Raw genomic sequence first — 20113 nt, 5'->3', positions numbered from 1 at the left:
TTACTAATGGATGCTTCAAATCAGATCAGCACAAGATACCATAGTACTTCTTGTGCCTAAGAAGGATTCTATGCCTATGCTTTGAATTAAGTTATAGTGTTTGCGTAGCAACATTATTAGATTTGTTAAATTTATAGTAGTCCTTCCTAAATTGCCTTCTGCTATTTTTGCACTCTGCATCAAACTAAATATTTTTGGTTTTCCATTTGGGTTTATTACCACCCCTCCTCGCCAATAAAGATATAATTTGATCTAACATGTCCTGGAATTCCCTTAAAATCCCTCGAACAGAGGTAAGATTCGTCAATTAACATTAACCACAGTTAACATCAGTGTCAATAGTTCCCTCATGTTACAGTGAATGAGGGGAGGAATTAGTTTCAAAGAAAGGGAAAATATGTTCCGGAGGTTGAATCTTTGAGCCACAGTGATAAAGGAATCAGAGCAGCATCTGCAACAGCCCATAAAGAGAAGTTCTTGGTAGATGACCCAACCCTCGCAGGTGTGCTTGAGCAACCTTAAGACCTTTTCATTTGGGTTGGCTTTTGGTGCCCAGGTTTTAGATTTAGAAGTCTGATTTCACAAGGATTTGTATTACTCTGATAGTGTAACTTACCCCACGCTCTAGAGATGGGCCAATCTACCAATATTAAATAAAAGGTAAGAGTATATTAAACAACAAACCGGAAACATTTTTATAGTGCTTCATTTCAAATATTTAACACTTTTACAGATGCAGCAAAGAACCTGTATCACTAAGTTATATCTTTTAAATGATACCATATGCACATCAAACGCATTACAGCTTATTAGTCACATGGAACCAATCAACATACCTGAAGTTGCATATCAGCAGCAGCACAAACTTTTTTAGATTCACAGAGTCTTGATACCATGTGTTTAGGCAGAGGCTTGAACAAAAAAGGGGGAAAGAGAAACAAGGTGCTTACTTCAAATAAATTAGTTGGGACATTTAAGTAGTTTTTACACATAACTAATAAACAGACTATACAAGAGTCACATGAAAGTAAAATTATTGTTTCAGAATGAACTGAAAGTGGGAAAACAACATGGCTTTGGGCTCCCAAAGCTCCATCTTGCTCATCATCTCCAGATACTTTATCAAAGGACATCTGGTTTTGCTCCGTAGCCCTCCTGAGAAGGGAGAGGGTTGGCGCAAGAAAGTGGGAACAGAGCCATGTACTCCTTGAGCCAACGGGAAAGAGACAGCAGTATTTGGATAGTATGCCATACAAAATACCTTTCTCCAAGGAAGACAAAAGCTGCTCGTTAACTTTTCTTTCCTGAAAGGAAGATTGGGAAGAGGAGGAAAGGGTGCCCACCAGGGATGGGCAAAATACTCGCCAACAGATCACTCTTCTTTTTCTACGGAAAACAGAAAGGGGCCGTTTTCACACACCTGTAACCCTCTGGAAAATTGTGCAAAACTCGCTGCATGACAGCATCTTCATAGTGCAATTTCCCGTCATGATCCCATTTGATGGCACGATTTCTGATGTCATTGCACCATCGAATGGGATCTTGACGGGAAATTGCACTATGAAGACGCCGTTGTGCTGTGAGTTTTGTGCAATTTTCCGGAGCATTACAGGCACGTGAAAATGGCCAAGGGCTCAGGAATCTAGCTTGTGGACTCAACTAGTTTTTACACTTTCTGGAAATAGGAGCTGAGTTGTTGGAAACCTTTTGCCCTCGGTGGAGAAGCACCTTGGAGGTTCTCTGACAAATGAGCATTAGCATCATCAATGTACATATGCAGATTTGGGGTGGGAAAATCAAAGCCAGCTCAATAAGACCAGAACTGGACATTTGACTCTCTTAAATACTGAGCATGGCCAGAAGCTCTTCAATCTGGAGTGGTGTGTCAGAACCTGCTCCACCTGTAGCTGATCTCCTGCACTGAGGGCGTATTGGGGTTTCTTGAGTTGTATGTATTTATTTAAACTGTATTTTGTGTTATGCATTTTGTTTCAGTCCACAGAGCAGGAGAAAAATGAGATTAAAATATTTAAACAAATACTCTATTTTGTTTCCTGGCGTAAAATCTTACTGTTGTCCTAAGATATACAGACTCATAAGAAAACACTCCTTTTCAAGGCAGGAGAAAATATCTAATGTTATCTAAGAGAAAAAAAGACTAGTATCTTTCTACCTCATTCTGTCTGTTCACATAAAAACTGAGTGGTGGCTCAGGTGAACCAGAAGTGGAACTCCACGCTACCAGAAAAGTGGGATGCCACTGAAAACAGCTTTCTCTCTATGCCTCCCAGCATTATAATTCATAATATGTCCTAGCTTGTGTCCTCCTGACATCATATTGTATGTTTCCTTGCAATAGTGAGCAGAAACAGCCAATTATGTAGAACGCAGGACAGAAAAACAAACGTTATAATGACTTCACACTACAATTTGATTTTGGGGGGAGGGGAGGAGCAAGAGAATTCCATAGAGGGAAATAATTTTCATTGGCAGTTATGCGCAGTTCTACCATTTGTGTGACCAAACTCTCTAAGATGCAGAGGAGTTAGCCATGTTAGTCTGTAGCAGCAAAATCAAAAAGAGTCCAGTAGCACCTTTAAGACTAACCAACTTTATTGTAGCATAAGCTTTCGAGAATCACAGTTCTCTTCGTCAGATGCATGAAAAACAATCGCTCTACACAAACCAGGAACTGGCAGATGTTTACCAAAACCAGAGAAACTATTGCACACTACTTACAAAATTACAGAACAAGAAGGTGAAGAAATTCTCAAAACTCCTGCATGTAAAAGGGAACAAGACCACTTTGGATCCACCTAGCAACATTATCAACCTCTCCAGCCACAAACTGAGCCCAGCAGAGGAATCTGTCCTCTCACGTGGACTATCTTTTTGCCCAGCCAGACCCACAAACCATACAACTTTGTGGAGACCTGGAGGCCTATTTTAGATGCCTAAGACTGAAAGAATTCTTCAACCACTCTGCTGAACAAAACAATGAACAAAGCACTGAACAGACACCATCACAGCAGTAGTCACCCTCCCAACCCAGCAATGCACAATAATCGTTACAAAGCTCCAAACTCTCTAAAACGTTCAAAAGCCACTCCATGTTCTGAAACAAAACACAGATGTCTGGTACAACAAAGAGAGCTCTTAAATCACACTTGAAGCTTTACAGCTGATGTGTTGAAGTGTTTTAAGAATAGCTACATACACCAGATTTTATAGAATCCAATCACATATCAACATGTTTAGTTTCTGCACCAATAATGACCACCAGAAAAACTAAACTAAATAATACAATAAAAGTGACTGCTTTTATTGAAACCTGAGGAAAAACTGTTAACCAAGATAAAATTTGGCATAGGAAAATGAATAAAAATGCTCTTAAAAATGCTTCGTGTAAGTAGTTAACTAGTCAAAACATGTAGTTCTCCCATCCAGAAAATAGTACATTTTTTAAAAAAAATCAGGAAGATTCAGCATGCAAAGGTTCAACTTTCAGTACCAATATCTGACAAACAGACATTTATTTCACACTGTAGTAAAACTGGTATCCCAGGTCATATCCCACAGACACAAACCATAACTAGAATGATTTTTTAAACTGGAAATATGGCTTGCTCTTTTGAGAAACAAAGCACAAAAACTGTAAACACATAACGACCTAAGACACAGGTTCAAATATTAGACCACACACAGGCTTTCTTGGTAACATACAGATAAAAGGAAGGCAGTGGACCCTAGGCCTTCTTCCCTTTATTTCTTCTAATGGTAGAAATGTAAAGCTGGAAACATAACTTGCTCAGGCTAGTAATTAAGGTTTTACTGGTTATTCTTCTTCTGACCTACACAGCTGTTGCCATAATGGTCAAGCTGATCTATGACGCTTACAAAAAGAAGGTGATGGGACACCCATGAGGTTCTGAAAACACAGCATCGTTACAGCCTCGCAGTAGCCTAATTTACATTGCAGCGTAACAAACACACAGACGTGTAGAGGCTTATAAAATCATGGATGGTCGGGAAAGAGATATGAAGCATCCCCCCCGCCCCCCGTATTACTATATTAGAATTTCGGGGTCATCCCACAAAATTGATTGGTAGCTGATTTAGGGAAGAAATTAAGGAAGGACTGTTCCACATGATGCATAATTAATTTATGGAAATCAGTACCACAAGACTGGATGACAGCCAATGGCTTCAATGGCTTTAGAAATAGATTAGACAAATTCATAGAACATAAGGGGTCTCAAACCCTAACCAGGATAGCCCAGGTGAGCCTGATCTCATTAGATACCAGAAGCTAAGCAGGGTCAGCCTTGATTAGCAATTGGATGGGAAACCTCCAGTGAAGACCAGGGTTGCAGAAGCAGGCAATGGCAAACCACCTCTGACAGTCTCTTACCATGAAAACCCCACTGGGGCTTGTCATAAGTCAGCTATGACTTGAGGGTACTCTGCACCACCAAGGGGTCTCACTTGTTAGCTATACTGCTGACTGTATTGAATTATACTCTGCAATACACCCTGAGTCTCACTGAGAAAGGTGGAATATAAATAAATAAATATTGGCTAAATTAATTAACCATGACATAATCTTCATGCCCTTTCAAGTAGACGTCAGCAGATGGTCCCTGCTGAAAATATTGGACTCCTAATCCAACATAGTTTCCATCTAGATTTTTATTTATTTGCAACATTTTTACTCTGCCTTTCTGCCCTCACAGGACCACCAAGGCAGCTAACAAATTAAAACAAATTAAAATCTCATCTTAAAAACCATTAAAATATGTACATAAATACAACATAAAGAAAAATTAAAGCCTTTTTAGACCTTTTCCTGATCCTGCAGGGCTTTTTGGATATTCTAGTCTTTCTTCTTCCTGGCTATGACCCACTATGCTCACTTTCCCAATAGCACTTGCTTTACTCAACAAAGTAAAAAAACAACAAAAAAATTTCTGCTTCGCCAAATAAGCCCATTGGAAAACCAGGCAGCAACAAATGGATCAATTTTACAGGGCTCTCATTTTCTAAACGGCTTTAGCCAAACTGGCTCTTTTCAACATAATTCTAATTTTTCAGTTTTATATATCATTTTAAGCAACACCAAGAACTGTCAGATGGTAACTGGTTTAATATAAGGCAAAACAGTTAAACCTTGCTAACTGGTACTTTGATAAAGCACAATGCCAGAAATCCTTACTAAAATGGAAATTCAAGTTTACAGTTCAGTGGAGCGTTCAGCATCAGCCGCAGGTTCTTTTTTGTCATGAGAAGAGGCAACATAAGTAACCGTGCACCCTTATGGCATTATTTATTGGGGACAAACACATCCCTTCTAACCCGGCTAAATAATTCACTGTAACTATTAGAGCGAGGTCACATCACGCCTGACATTTTCTCCACACAGGGGTAAGAAAAAACAGGGCCAGCAAATCTGCTGTCATGTGAAAATGAGATCAACAACCAAATAAGATCACATTCGCAAGTCAGAGCTCAAAACCTGTGGCAAACTAGACATGTGCACATAAATAAATATGTATACCCAGGGCTTTTTTTCTGGGAAAAGAGGTGGTGGAACTCAGTGGGTTGCCCTCTGTCTAGCAGAGCCCCTTTAAGTCCATTGCCTGTATTGGTTCAGGCTTCTAAGTTTCCACAGGCAAAGTTCTAGCTTAGCATCCTGGGAGCAGAAAGTCTGGCTCAGCTAATTAACTGCACCTGCAAGCTGTTGCCGAGAGGGGGGGCCTTGAGAAACAAGGGAGTCTTATCTCTGCACGTACTCCTCTCAGTTCCCGCCTAGCAACGCGGATTGCACGCACCTCTGATTGGCTAGGAATCTGAGAGGGGAAGGTTAGCTCCTCTCAGCCCAGAGAGATGGCGAGAGACTACTTTTCCAGCAGATGAGGGAGATATTTTTTTGCTCTGTGCCAGGCCTGACGACCAGACCTGCCTGGTATAGTTTAAGGAGTTTGTTAATGACTGTAAGCCTCAAGTTTTCCTCAGAAATGTTAGTCAGCTATAGTTAATATAGACAAGCTTTATTTGTTTTAAATGCCCTTTGCTTGTGCCTGAGTAGAGTGTTTCCTGCTACTTGCATACATTCTTTCTGAGGTAATAAACACCCTTTATGTAAGCCTTGTGTCTGTGAGTGTCTGACCAAGTGTGTGCAGAGTCCCCCAGGTTGGAAAAGAACCCAGAGACTGGTGAGTCTCAACAGGAGGGGTAAGGGCCATTCTTCCAGGAGGCCTGCTAGGGGTTTGAGTGGCTGTAAGCAGCACTTGAAACGGCAGGCGGGAGGTACCCCCTTGGACCCCTGTACCTGGACATGGTGGCAGCTGCGTGATACAATCTGGGTGCGAATTCTGACACATTGGTAGTACTCTGTACTAAGGCTTTAGTTTGTTGCACAGCAATTGGCAAGTTTGTTATTTTGATTAGGCAAGATGAGTCAGGGAAAGGGACTCGACCGGCCTGTTGATTTTACGCTTGAGGATAACATGGAAGATTTAGGAGCTGTTGGATGTCAGCCTCTGGTGTCGGAGAGGCTGTTCAGCTCACAGCTGTTTCCTCGAGACACTTTGGGAGGAGATGACACTTCCATTGTGGATTACAATGATGTGGCTTCTATGCATGTTCGCAGAAGAGGGGCCCTGCATTTGGGAAATGATCCTTTGTGGCAGGATCACGCAAGAACCGGAGATGGGCTGGATTGCTCTCCGCTTCAGCATTCTTCAACAGTTCCAGATGGCTCTCGGAGGTCTGAGAAGACTCCGCTGTTGTCTAGCCCACATGGAGCGGAGCAGCAAGGAGCAGAGACAGCTGGTGCCCCAAGGGGACAGGATGACCAGCTGAGAACTCCAAGGAATGGGCAGGATCAAGTGCAGCAGCAACTGTGTACCCTGATGACCCAGGTTTTGGCTCAAAATGCTCAGCAACTGGCGCTGTTGCAAACCCAAGTTACAGCAGGCCAGCAGAACCGGTGGGCCCGGATCAAGTTTCCAGAATACCAGAAGGGAGAGGACATCAGTGCCTTCTTCCATCACTTTGAGGCTACTGCCCATGAAGTCGGCTTGCCTCAAGACCAGTACATGGGAGTGCTGAGAAGGTCAGTGCATGGGGAAGTTTTGGAATTATTGGCCAGTCTGACTGTTAGACAGGCAAGAGACTATAATTACTTTCGAAACCTGGCTTTGCAGCACTTTGGAAAGTCTTCAGAGCAGTTGCGGAGAAGTTTCAGAACAACAACTCCCCAACATAAAGAGACTTATGCTTTGTTTGCCAGTCGGCTCCAGAGAGTGGCCACTAAGTGGGTGGAAGCAGCTCATGCCCACACCTTTGAGGATTTATTTGAATTGATGGTAAAAGAGCAAGTGTATCAAGCTGTGCCGCCTGAATATGCGACTCTGGCGAGAGTTCAAAGGCCAGGGACTGTGGCAGAATTGGCTCAGCTCTTGGATGAGATTGCAGCGGCCAGTCAGCCTTCAGAGCGCCGTCATTCAACTTTCAAGCAAATAACTCCGAGTCCTCCTGCTCCGTTTCCAAGGAAACACAGAGAGGGCGAGTTCCATCATAGATCAGCCCCAATACCTAAGCCGAGAACTCTGCCTTCACCCGAAGCAGGCAGAAGAGAAGCTAAGAGCGGAGAAGGGCAAAACCCAAGACAGGGAGAAATCATCTGCTTTCATTGTAATCGGCCCGGGCACGTACGTTCCCGTTGTCCTGAACTGCTGTCCAAGCCGGAAGCTAGGCAGCCCAGAGTACATGTGGTTTTGGGTGCTGCTCAAAGACCGGCGCGTTTACAGAACTATGTACCAGAAGATGAGTGGGACTTGCAACAGGAGAGAGATAGGATTAATATGAGAACAGTTAGGATGCTGGGTCGTAGGGGAAGTGCCCCGGTGTACCTGAGTCAGAAGCATGTTGACTGCGGGGTGGAGAAGGAATTGGCAGAAATTAAAGAACAAAATTGCCACCAGCAGTTGCCAATACCAAGAAAAAGAACTAAGTTTTTGCAAACAGCTGTTAAAGAGTTTCCAGTTATCACCAGAAGCAAGGCAAAGACTTTGCAAGAGATTGCTGTAGAGCAACCTGGAAACAGCAGCTGGCAAGCTGAGAGTCAAGCAGCCCCTACCTCACGAATGCCCACCACCCCAGCTTCGGTTGTGGAAGCGAGGGGGGGAGAAAACTCAAGCTGCTGCAGAAAGTAAAAGGGAACCTTTTTTCTGTGAGGACAATAATTATAACACCCAAGAGCCTGTTAAGGGCATTTTGCCGCCTCACACTAAGCAACACCTAGCACGTGCCCCTGAGTTGAAACCATCTAATTGCATTAAACCCTTTGTGGTGAGAATAAATGCTTCAAAATGTGGGATAAAGATGTTGTTGTTTCAGGAAGGCCTAGATAATTGTCTCTATCCAATAGTGTGCCTCAGTCGTAAACTTTGGCCTAGAGAGAAGAGGTATAATTTGTATGAAATAAAAGCATTAGCTTTGATTTGGGGAATAAATAAACTTGAAACATACTTAAAGGGGACTCATTTCCATCTTGAAGTAGATTACAATCCCCTTATATTTATTCATAGGATGAAGAAGACAAATCCCAGAGTCATGAGGTGGGCTTTAAGCCTTCAGAACTTCTCCTTTGATGTTATTGCATTAAGGGGAATGATAATGTCCTAGCTGATGCCCAGTTGAGATGTCATGATGATGCTGAGGAAGTGTAAAGTGATTCTATGTATTCATCTTGAACGATCCAGTATCTGTATTCTGTAACCTGTGTATCCTTGCTATATTTTAATTGTGGTTTAGACTGCTGCTAACATTGCTATTTCTTTATTGATATTTAGGCAGTTAGAGATGTAGAAGTGTTATTTACCTGCGTGCTAGCTGCGGTATCCTTAAATACTATTTTGCCTACCTTTATGTGAATTCTCCACCATGCTTTATTGACCCTGTTGGAGAATTGGGGGGGATGTCTAGCAGAGCCCCTTTAAGTCCATTGCCTGTATTGGTTCAGGCTTCTAAGTTTCCACAGGCAAAGTTCTAGCTTAGCATCCTGGGAGCAGAAAGTCTGGCTCAGCTAATTAACTGCACCTGCAAGCTGTTGCCGAGAGGGGGGGCCTTGAGAAACAAGGGAGTCTTATCCCAGTTCCCGCCTAGCAACGCGGATTGCACGCACCTCTGATTGGCTAGGAATCTGAGAGGAAAAGGTTGGCTCCTCTCAGCCCAGAGAGAGAGGGCTCGAGACTATTTTCCAGAGAGGAGGGAGATATTTTTTTGCTCTGTGCCAGGCCTGACAACCAGACCTGCCTGGTATAGTTTAAGGAGTTTGTTAATGACTGTAAGCCTCAAGTTTTCCTCAGAAATGTTAGTCAGCTATAGTTAATATAGACAAGCTTTATTTGTTTTAAATGCCCTTTGCTTGTGCCTGAGTAGAGTGGTTCCTGCTACTTGCATACATTCTTTCTGAGGTAATAAATACCTTTTATGTAAGCCTTGTGTCTGTGAGTGTCTGATCAAGTGTGTGCAGAGTCCCCCAGGTTGGAAAAGAACCCAGAGACTGGTGAGTCTCAACAGGAGGGGTAAGGGCTATTCTTCCCGGTGGCCTGCTAGGGGTTTGAGCGGCTGTAAGCAGCACTTGAAACGGCAGGCGGGAGGTACCCCCTTGGACCCCTGTACCTGGACATCCTCAGAGAAAATGGTCACATGGCTGGTGGCCCTGCCCCCTGATCTCCAGACAGAGGGGAGTTTAGATAGCCCTCCGTGCCGCTGAGCGGCACGGAGGGCCATCTAAACTCCCCGCTGTCTGGAGATCAGGGGGCAGGGCCACCAGCCATGTGACCATTTTCAAGATGTTCCGGAACTCTGTTCCCCCGCATTCCCCCTGGAAAAAAGCCCTGTGTATACCTTATTCCTTCATGCTGTGTCTCTGTAGAAGAAATATGTTGTGTATGCAACTGTTCACGTGCATGTATTCAAAGGTTTTCAGGAAAGGATGGGCTTCTATAAACACCTGTTCCTTCAGCTTAACAGGAACAGCACCACTGTTTGTATAGGGGGGGAAACCCCAACTTACTAGTTGGAATCATATCTCAAAGATATTTATGGAGATTTAAATATCATTAATTTCAGTAAGACTGGTTAAGACTGAATACATAAGTAATCTGCAAACCTGAACATTCTTACAAGGGATTAGCTCTGCCTGAATCAATGTCACTATAAAAATACCATAGAAGCTGAATGTACAGCACACATACACGTACAGCCCTCCTTCCGTCTGACAACAGTACCTTGAAGAGATGCATTTAACTTCAAGGAACTGTCAGCAATATGGTCAGCACAGATATAAGGAGATGCTTAAGAAACTAGCAGCATAATTATCTGTAGAGGGATTCTAATATAGTGCATATTTAAGTTATTTCAGTTGATCTGTATGGATTCTTATTTTATTACTGTTTATTCAGTTACAGCTTGGTTTTATAATTGGACTATATATTGTTGTGAACCGCCTTAGCTCCATGACCATGGAGAGGAGGTATACAAATATTTTTTAAACAAAGAAAATGTGTTAAATCTACCAAATGCTAACTGTGCAGACAAAAGAAAAGACGTGGCAATACACTCACATGCATTACGACTCATAGTGATACAGAATATAGCGATAGAGAAAACAGCAATGTAGTGATACAGAATACCTCAAAGGATCATACTTAAGCTGTAATAATCTTGTTGGAATAATTTAATTAATATTCACAGTATCCCTAGACTGCTGTTTTAGCTCTCTGATAACATATAATAACGATAACAACAACAGCATCATTCGATTTACATACTGCCCTTCCAGACAACTTAACGCCCACTCAGAGCAGTTTACAAAGCGTGTCATTATTATCCTCAGCACAATCACCCTGTGAGGTGGGTGGGACTGAGAGAGCTCCGGGAAGCTGTGACTAACCCAAAGTCACCCAGCTGGCTTCAAGTGGAGGAGTGAGGAATCAAACCCAGTTCTCTAGATTACAATCCTACACTCTTAACCACTACACCAAAGAGGGTGACAGGGCTCGTTTTCTAAGTGATTTTCACTAAATCTACTGGGTTTTAAAATTAGCCCATTTTTATTCCACAACCTTGATGAAAAGAGTTTTGCTTGTGTTCCTGCTGAAGGTGACATAACTGAGAGCAGTAAATCAAAGAACCACCTCTCAAAGAGCATAAATAATGGCAAGGAAAGCAAGCAAAATCTGGCCGTACTTCTAAGCATTTTTTAAAAAGGTTGCTTCAGCCACTGTTTTTTTTCATAGAATTGATTGTGAGCAGCCAATATGATCACAATAAACAACAGGTCAATCTCAGACTGCTCATTTAAAATTATACCAAACAAAGCCTTTCGTGCAACAGACTTCACTTTGTTTTTAAAGCTTAGAATCAAAGTGATGATGATTTTAAAAGAAAAAAAATAGACCACTGAGTCCAAAGTAATCTTCTTTAAAAAAAAATATTCAGTGAAGCTAAAGAAACCCTTTCAGAAACATGACAGCCAAACAGCAGTTTCAGGCTTGAATCCTAATCCTACATTACAACGTGTCCTGTCTCCCTTTCAGCTGCTGACTCAATTGCTTCCTGGTACACAATGCTCTTGTGCCAAAAAAGTTTCACTGCAAAACAGACTAGAATGGGGCATACAGTACCTGGTTCCCAATTTATGGCCTAAAAAAGGATTGGATTTATTAAGAAATTTGCAAAATACAAAGCTACATATTACATTCTAAAAATTCTTATGCATTTCTCTCTTCTGCCCAAATCTGTTCATTCTAAACAATTCCATGAAGTTTGAGAAAAGATCTGGAGAAGTCTCACAACTTTTGTCAACTTTGTAAAGACAGCATTGTATTTTGAGGTGCCTGGGATATTACTAGCATTGTTTTGAAGTGCCTGGGATATTACTAGTTGTCTAGCATTATAACAATAACTTATATTGAGTCCACCGGAAAGCAGTCGTTTCTCAAACGTGTTTTTCAATCAACAGAGCATTATATATAACTTATACTAATACGTGATGAAAGTTCTTGTAGAACACTATATATCCTCTAGGTTGCTAATCTGACAACCCTAAAGGGAAGCGGCCAGACACATGGCTCTAGGCTATCTGTGAGTGCACCCTGTAACATATCCAACAAGGCCCTGTGGCTGTGCACTGCCAGAAAATATCAGTCATGGTTGATAAGCATTATTTCCAGCGACTTACTCTCCACTACTGATCTTTTCATTGAAGAGCCCATGTTAGGCTTTTCAGGATCCTAAGGTTCCACCAAACACAGTTTGTGGGGGGGGGGGGAATTTAAGTATTTCGTCAAAGTATTTTGTATGGAGCAAACCAGTACTAACAAGGGATCACAGTTTACTTCTATTCTGAGTGAATGTAAACGTGTGAACATAAACATTTCATAAAACGAAGTGTTAAGAATGACCTTGAGTAATACAAGCTTACCATTTTTACTTTCCTAAAGGATTATTGTAGGTTTTACAGAGAATTCTATAGAATTACATTGTCGAAAATGCAACTCACTTCATCTCAGATCCACAGAATTTGGTCTTCTCTTTTGACCATGTCAAGACAGATTTTTGGTTTAACTAGCCTGTACAGTTATCCTGTGTATGTTTGCAAACATATGTGCATGTACATTCTGGAAACAATCCTAAATTTCAAGATGAAAACCCAGTTCAACCACCAAATCCCTTTTCAATGGGTTGGGAAAGTTACAAGTCCCTGCAAATTTGTTTAGATGCCACTGGTCTCCCGTTTTATTTTGCTGCTACAAATAAAGGCTACTCATTTTCTGAAACTGCATTAATGACAGGTTTCCTTGAGAACTGATTTGGTTTACAAATCAACCTGCTTTCCAGCTATTCCCTACCTGACCCGTTTCATAGTGCCTTGCAAACTGGTTCACCACTCGATAATCATTTGCAAAGTACTCCATCAAGATAGAGGGAACTTCAGCAAAGTCGGTAGAACACCTTGTCCCTGCAGAGGATGAAGCAGAAGTATTAATATGCAGGGAGTCGTGACATTTGGATAAATCCCTGTCTTTCCCAATGCTCTTCTCTTTCCAACTGCACTTTTGCTGAACTGTGATTAATCATTTATTAAGTAAACATTTCATTTCTGTAACATTATTGTGAATGTTGGCAGAAAAGTCAAATTATAATCCTACAGGTTTTATTGCAAATCACAAAGTAAAACACAATATTTGAACAGCTGGGTGAGGCGCCCTATAGAGCTGTAGATCACACCCTTTATAAACTTAAGCCAGGATACAGTCAACCTGGCCCCACATTAAACACAAAATCTTTAATTGTCTTACCTCTATACCCAATTACAATAAAAATATGAAACTATGCTTGAGAATTTAATCCCACTTACAAATATTATCATCCCCATCTGTCTAACAATCTCACACAATCCATATTTGCTTTCTTTAATTGTTTGAGATGTCATTTATTGAAAGAGGAGGGTCGGCTACTTCGAGTCGTGATGAAATAAAAACTTTGTTCTTCAAATCTACTCTTACTGATCAGCACACTTCAAACTTTTCGATATGATCAGTTTCCTAAGCAACAAACACACAACTGAGTTGTTATGTAGGATCTAGACTCTCCCTGGGAAGAACTTCTATTTTGAATTTTGTCAGCAGTCAAACTTCTATGCATGAGGCTGGACCTTACAGTTCCCTTCTATTAACTGAGGAGCTGTGCTCTACTGAAGGAGTCATATGCTCTGATCCATTATCACAGTGATACTGTAGGTTTGTTATTGTTTGTCTTAGCTGATGATTAGCATTAGGCTGATGGCAACCATCACATGTTTCCCATTACAAGCACGGCAATGCACACCTTCCATTAAGGTGTTTCTTGGGGGAGAGGCACTGAGAGTAAAAGGCAAACAAGTGAGCCCCCGTCACCCTGCCACAATTTTATATATTATCCATTGTGCAAAGACAGGAGATTGTGCTACTGTCACTAGATCAAGGATAGGGGAAATACAGCACTATGTTCTATTTATTGTCTGGTTATGCCCTTACATATTTCAGTGCCTCTAATTCTTTTTAATTCCTTCAAAACATGCAACTGGAATTTTTGGTCTAATCCTCAATGCAGCAAGATTAAAATATGAAGAGTGCCCACCATTTCCAACCTATATCATTGTTACGCTTGCCTCATCTTCAACGTTCATCTCATATATTTGACAGACATTATTTCTGCGACACCCAACGTCTACATGTATTTCTTGCCACTAGGTTGTCCCTGCTCAATTCTGCCTATGATCCACCACTGTCAATCTAGGTTATGGTTGCAGATGTGTAAGGAAACTGATATGGCCTAGGGCAGGGTCCCATAACCTTTTTGAGACTGCAGGCATCTTTGGAATTCTGACACAGAATGGTGGGCACAGCCACAAAATGGCAGCTGCAGAGGCAGCCAGAAAATGTCAGGGAGCGCAGTGATGGATAACTCAAAGTATCTCTTCAACATTTCAGGCAGAATCTCTGTTTAACAGGATGCCTTTTAAAATAAAAATACTGTTTAAAAATATTTTCTTACATATACACAACTTACCTTCAGTAACACAATGAAAATATTTGTGTTTTGAGGGCAGCTGCTGCAGCAGCAACTTTTAAAAAATTGGCACAGTCAATTAAATCTCCCATAGGCAATCAGAGACCCTGCTGGACCCCTTAAAGACAAAACTAAAAACTACTACTTGCTGTACTACCAGACATGCAGTCTATCAAGTAAGTCTGAAATGGGTGTTTGTGAAAAATGAAGCAGAGATTTGACCTTTAATGAACAAACGCCCCAGAGATTACCCGTGACATGTTGATATCGAGTCCTTCCCAGCATAGAATGCATGGCATGTCCCATTTCATGAAAGAGGTTTTCCATCATGCCCGGAGTTAGTAGTGTTGGTGAACCCCTAGTGGAATGGGGCAAGCTCAGCATCAGGACAACAACAGGAAGTTGATATTCGCCGTTTTCCTTTAGCCTGCCTCCACGAATTGTAAAATGGCAGTCCTATTTTGCAAAGGAAAAAACCCTCTCATAAAATCAACTGCAATATTTCACCATATTAATAACATTTAAGACACTCACACCATTTTGGTCACTAAGCTTGTTTACAATTACTGCATCGTATTCAGTCAAGCAGTTGCATCGTTCTGAATGAGGACTTGTACAGCTGGCCGATTAAAGCAAGGCAACTTGTTTGACTCAGCTGGTTTGGTTCAGTTTCATTTTAATGCTTGCTTACTGTAATAAGTCAACTCCACAGAATACTGAGATAACAGAATAAAATCTCATCGTATGTTCAGACATAAGTCTATTTTTCATGTTCAAATGCCTGCCCTGGTGGGAAGAAAAATGTAAAACACAACACAGTATCACCCTTGGAGACTGACCGTGGAATTAAATGAACAAAATCAAGTTCAAATTCAAGTTACCACTCTCACTGGACACATATGAAAGGGAAAGCCTCATAATGCAGCAATTCCCTTGGACTCTAGGATCTCAGAAATAAAGCTGGCAAGCAGGGTCGGCATAACGTTCTGCCTTTCGAGGACAATCCTAAGATTCGTCCCTGCACGATTTTCAAAAGGACCAGGAATAATACTTTCATGCCAAGCTTTACTATATTAAAGCAGGGACTAAAAAACAGCAGCAAGGTGTAAGAATACATAGAATAAAATTTTGCAGGTTTACATGGAAAACAACTTCCCCCAAAACGAATTTGTTCTCACTTGCAGCACAATCCTGTCAGCCTGAACTGCTATTTGTAAAAAACAAACAAACCCAAAACCTTTCCCCATTACTCAAGAGGAGAACAGCAAGAAATTTGTTGCAGGAGATGTTTATCTACTAGTGTTTTTGTATTCTTGCTCTAAGAAAATTGAAAGACTCACGGATTCCCTGAAGAAGCTTTATAGTGAAACACACAGAGAATATTTTTACCTTGATAATAAAATAGTCTCCTTCACTTGCACCATTGGCTTTTGCCTGTTCTCATTTTTCTGTGATTGGTGCAGACCCTTTTTCTTTCTTTCTTTGCAGGATATATATGAGCAAGGCATCAAGTTAATACTTTTCAAAGTTTTCTCAAGAGAATTATAAAATATGGAAAACGAATCTATGTTTAGTATGTTAGAGCAGTACTGTTATGCAGTTTTCTGGTATGGAATGCAATAACATACAATAGGCTTCTTAACCATTATTAATTTAAGATTATCCATAGGTTTGTTTATACTTCATCAAACCCATGCACAGGTTCTATTGCTAGCTGTGGAGAACGAACTCCACGAGCCATTAATTGCCCAAAGTTGGCAATATGGAATCCTGTGATTATCTACCTAGATGCAAGGTAATAGATTATAGCTAATGACCCCAATCTGGAAGTTTTGCATGGACTCAAACCGTGAAAAGCACTTATAATTGTACAGCCTTAATCCATATTGAACTAAATCAGTTACCAAACAATAAAACGGTCCTCTCGACGAAGGCATGGCATTTGCATTTCTCTGGGCCATGCCTAGGTGAAATGTTTGGATGGTTTCCAAACGACTGGTCACAGGAAGGTGACTTACAACGAATCAGACCATTGGTCCAGCAAAGTCAGCACAGTCTACTCAGACTAGCAATGGCTTTCCAGGGTCTTAGGTAAAGCTCTTCCATACCACCTACTGCCTGATACTTTTAACTGGAGATACCAGGGATTGAGCTTGGGACCATTTGGCATGCTGTCCCGGTGCTCTACTGCTGTCGGAGCCCCACACCATTCTAATATAAAAGAGGGATTCATTCTCTTGGGAGGAAACTTAGAAAATGCAGGCATTCCAGATTTTTAAGGTAACAGAGAAAGCATTTCAAAGTACTAATTGAACTGCTGAAGGGCAACAATGGGGAAGCTGCCTGGAGCTACAAAGAAAGGCAAGAGACAAATATTTGAAAAACCGATAAATAAAATAGTCCCAGAAATGTCTTTGGGATTGTTTTCAACTTTGGTCTTATACAGAATGGTACAGTTTAAGGCTCAGAGTTGTTACCTGATGAGGTTTGTCTGCTCTTTGGAAGAAATCACAGTAGATATATCCCAACAATCCTTCTTGTTCATGAACAACTGCCTACAATTTTTAAAAAATATATAAAAAGATCAAAGCAAATATAATACCATGTGATGGCGCTGGTTGTATAAAAACAAGTCTAAATGTGATATTTGTGTATGAATCCTTAATAAATACAGAATTTAAAACATTTCCCACTATCTTAGGATTTTTTAACGTCTTCATATTGATAGACTATTTAAACTAATGAACGATTCCAGTCTCATTCACAGGATCATTAAAAATTTTCTGCAGCTTATCCAAATAAATGACTCATGAAGTAATTCATAAATAACCAATGTCTCCTGAGCAACGTTTGACATGTTAAATCTGCTTTAAGCTGATTATCACTAGTGGGTGCTGAGCTAGTAGGAAGCAGTTATGAAAGATTAGCAAAGCAGTTAAATCCACCTTACAAGGGGTTTTATGAGTGACACATCTACAGGCACGTGGACTTTGAGGGAGAAATGGAGAAAGACTCACTGGCCAGGTGAACGGCAGGAAATAAAAAGAGATGCGAGAAGCAGAATGCTTCAAGTGGGCAAACTGTTGGACCCGGTTGACCTAGTTTAAAACCGTTTCTTCACCAGGGATTCACGACTGATTTAAATGTTATAGTTTCCTATTTGCAGGTTAAAAAGCCACTTTGAGTCTCTTGTAGAGGGGAGAGAAGCAGGGTTTGTCAAATTGACTATATATAGTGGGAAGTAGTAAATACATACGTAGGGGTATGACTGTCCATACTCCTTTAAGAGGCAAGGGCAACTCACTCGGGCTCCACTTTTCCCTTCCAGTCATCTACTGCCAGAATGCTGTTCCATATTCTCTTCCTTTCTTCCATTATGACCTTATCCAAGCACGTCCTTAAGATGCACATTTTCACCAGACTTCTCCCAACTGATATTCTCTCCCTTTTTACTTTACTTTCCTCCCTAAACTGTTTCATCTTCAGGTTTTGATTGTAAGCTTGAAGGCATGGCTGGGTTCATTTTTAATTTTTGCACAGCCACCACTGATTATCTGGTTCACAGAATACTGGTCTTCTGCCTCCCTGCTTCCTCTGCCTGCCCCCTGCTACCTCTACCTGCTGCTGTATTGCTTGTTGTGTGTGTTCTTTTTAAATATTTAAGATGTTTTATTGGTTTTAAAGATACTGTATTTTATATTATTCTGTTAATTGGAATCCGCCCTGAGCCTGCTGGTACGGGGAGGGTGGAATACCAATCAAATTAAATAAATAAATAAATAAATAAATAAATAAATAAATAAATAAATAAATAAATAAATAAATAAATAAATAAATAAATAAATAAATAAATAAATAAATAAATAAATAAATAAGTAAGTCTCAAGGTGCACACCAGCTGTTGGGCTGCAGCATCTTTACATTTTTCTTCTTCAAAATGAGATGTACAGGAAAGCAGTAATATAAGTACAAAACTAAACAAAGCACGTGCTTTGTGCTTTGTTGTGGGGATAATAATGGCATGCTTTGTAAACCGCTCTGAGTGGGCATTAAGTTGTCCTGAAGGGCGGTATATAAATCGAATGTTGTTGTTGTTGTTGCTATATAAATCGAATGTTGTTGTTGTTATTATTAAAGGACTTGCTTTAAAGGATGAGTGTTAAGAATAACAAAGGTATTTTATCCCTATTATTTTTTGCTATGAGCTTCGGGACATTTCCAACTCTTACCAGTTTGCGAACATCCTCACACCACACTTCTCCCTTCTCAGGCTGCTCAGCATACAGGGAGATCCCTAAGAGTTTATTGAACAAAATGTTGAGTCCTTCCATGCATGCTCCAAGAGAGAAAAAAGGACAATATAGGCTGGGTTCAATATTATATCTAAAATAAGAGAAAAGTACCACGTCAGATACAGTCACAGTATTAACTCTGCTTAGGTTCCCAAAAATAATATACATTTTATGTATGAATTAATGATGCATCACAGCATGCATTAGGATTAGGACCATCGCACACATTTGACACTGAGGTCAGCCATCCAGAGACTCGTTTGTCACCCAAACCAAGACCAAATCCCTTTCTCATTCTCTCCCTGGGAGTGCCTGATAGTATCACCTCAACTTTAAAGACATAAGGCATGATATAATTGTATTAAATAAATAAATACAATAATATATGAAGTGTTATTTCTGCATCCTGAGAATCCCTATGCCCCATCATGGAATGCTGCTTATGGGGGTAATGGAACATGCTGACCTCATGAGTTTTGTAACACTCGATTCTATGGGGGAGGAGAAGGTTGAAACGCTACTCGCACACAGGACCACTTATCTACCCAAAGTACTGAAGGAAGTACTTTGGCACAGGCCAAAAAACCAAACTTGTCTACCCCGGTGCTACATTTCCATATTTCACACAACAGGTTCATTACAAGTGGCTACATTTTAGAGAGTAACATCAGAGACAAACATTTTGCATGTGACATCAGGGTTAACATTACAATAAAAAGATTTTTCCCCCTCATAATATATTACATCAAAAGATGAATACATTAGATTTTATTATGGGAAAGCACTATGGATGCACTAATAAAGTTGGTATATCAAAGACAATACCCGTTTACTGGATCTGAAATCCTGTTTCGTATTAAAAGGATGAGCTGCAGGGGGAAATCCAATGATCAGTGCCAAACTACACATTACGGTTGGACTTGTGGCCACTGATACCATTTTAAAGGACAATTTAGCTGTGTAAAAACTGCTGCAATGCGGTGGTGTTATGTCATCTTGTTCCCCCTCAGGCGCCAGAACAACCCCCCACAACTATTTCAGCACTTGAAAAGGCACTCGCGGGGAGGGGGAGAAGGGGAGTGAGTGGCCAATCTGTGCAGGAGCTCTTCCCGTCTGCCTGGTTTCCGCGAATGACATTGGTTCAGTTGGGCTGATTTGTAACAGTGTCCCTTGCTTCAGTTTGGTTTGGGTGGAAT

General features: G+C 40.9%; 1 protein-coding gene across 2 annotated transcripts in view; it reads right to left on the bottom strand.

Annotated features, from left to right (window-relative positions):
* Nucleotides 1–20113, bottom strand: part of MIPEP (mitochondrial intermediate peptidase) — a 79156-nt gene that overhangs the window by 35046 nt on the left and 23997 nt on the right. For both annotated transcript variants that reach the window (XM_054973762.1, XM_054973763.1), the window contains exons 11-15: nucleotides 18855–19008; nucleotides 17103–17180; nucleotides 14877–15081; nucleotides 12924–13033; nucleotides 837–911 (exon numbers count right to left, since the gene is read on the bottom strand). In XM_054973762.1, the coding sequence (XP_054829737.1) occupies nucleotides 837–911; nucleotides 12924–13033; nucleotides 14877–15081; nucleotides 17103–17180; nucleotides 18855–19008 (622 nt within the window). The remainder of the gene's footprint in view (nucleotides 1–836; nucleotides 912–12923; nucleotides 13034–14876; nucleotides 15082–17102; nucleotides 17181–18854; nucleotides 19009–20113) is intronic.

Source organism: Eublepharis macularius, chromosome 3 (assembly GCF_028583425.1).
Source record: "Eublepharis macularius isolate TG4126 chromosome 3, MPM_Emac_v1.0, whole genome shotgun sequence".
NCBI classification, from domain to species: domain Eukaryota; kingdom Metazoa; phylum Chordata; class Lepidosauria; order Squamata; family Eublepharidae; genus Eublepharis; species Eublepharis macularius.
This window is presented reverse-complemented; position numbering and strand designations above follow the sequence as displayed.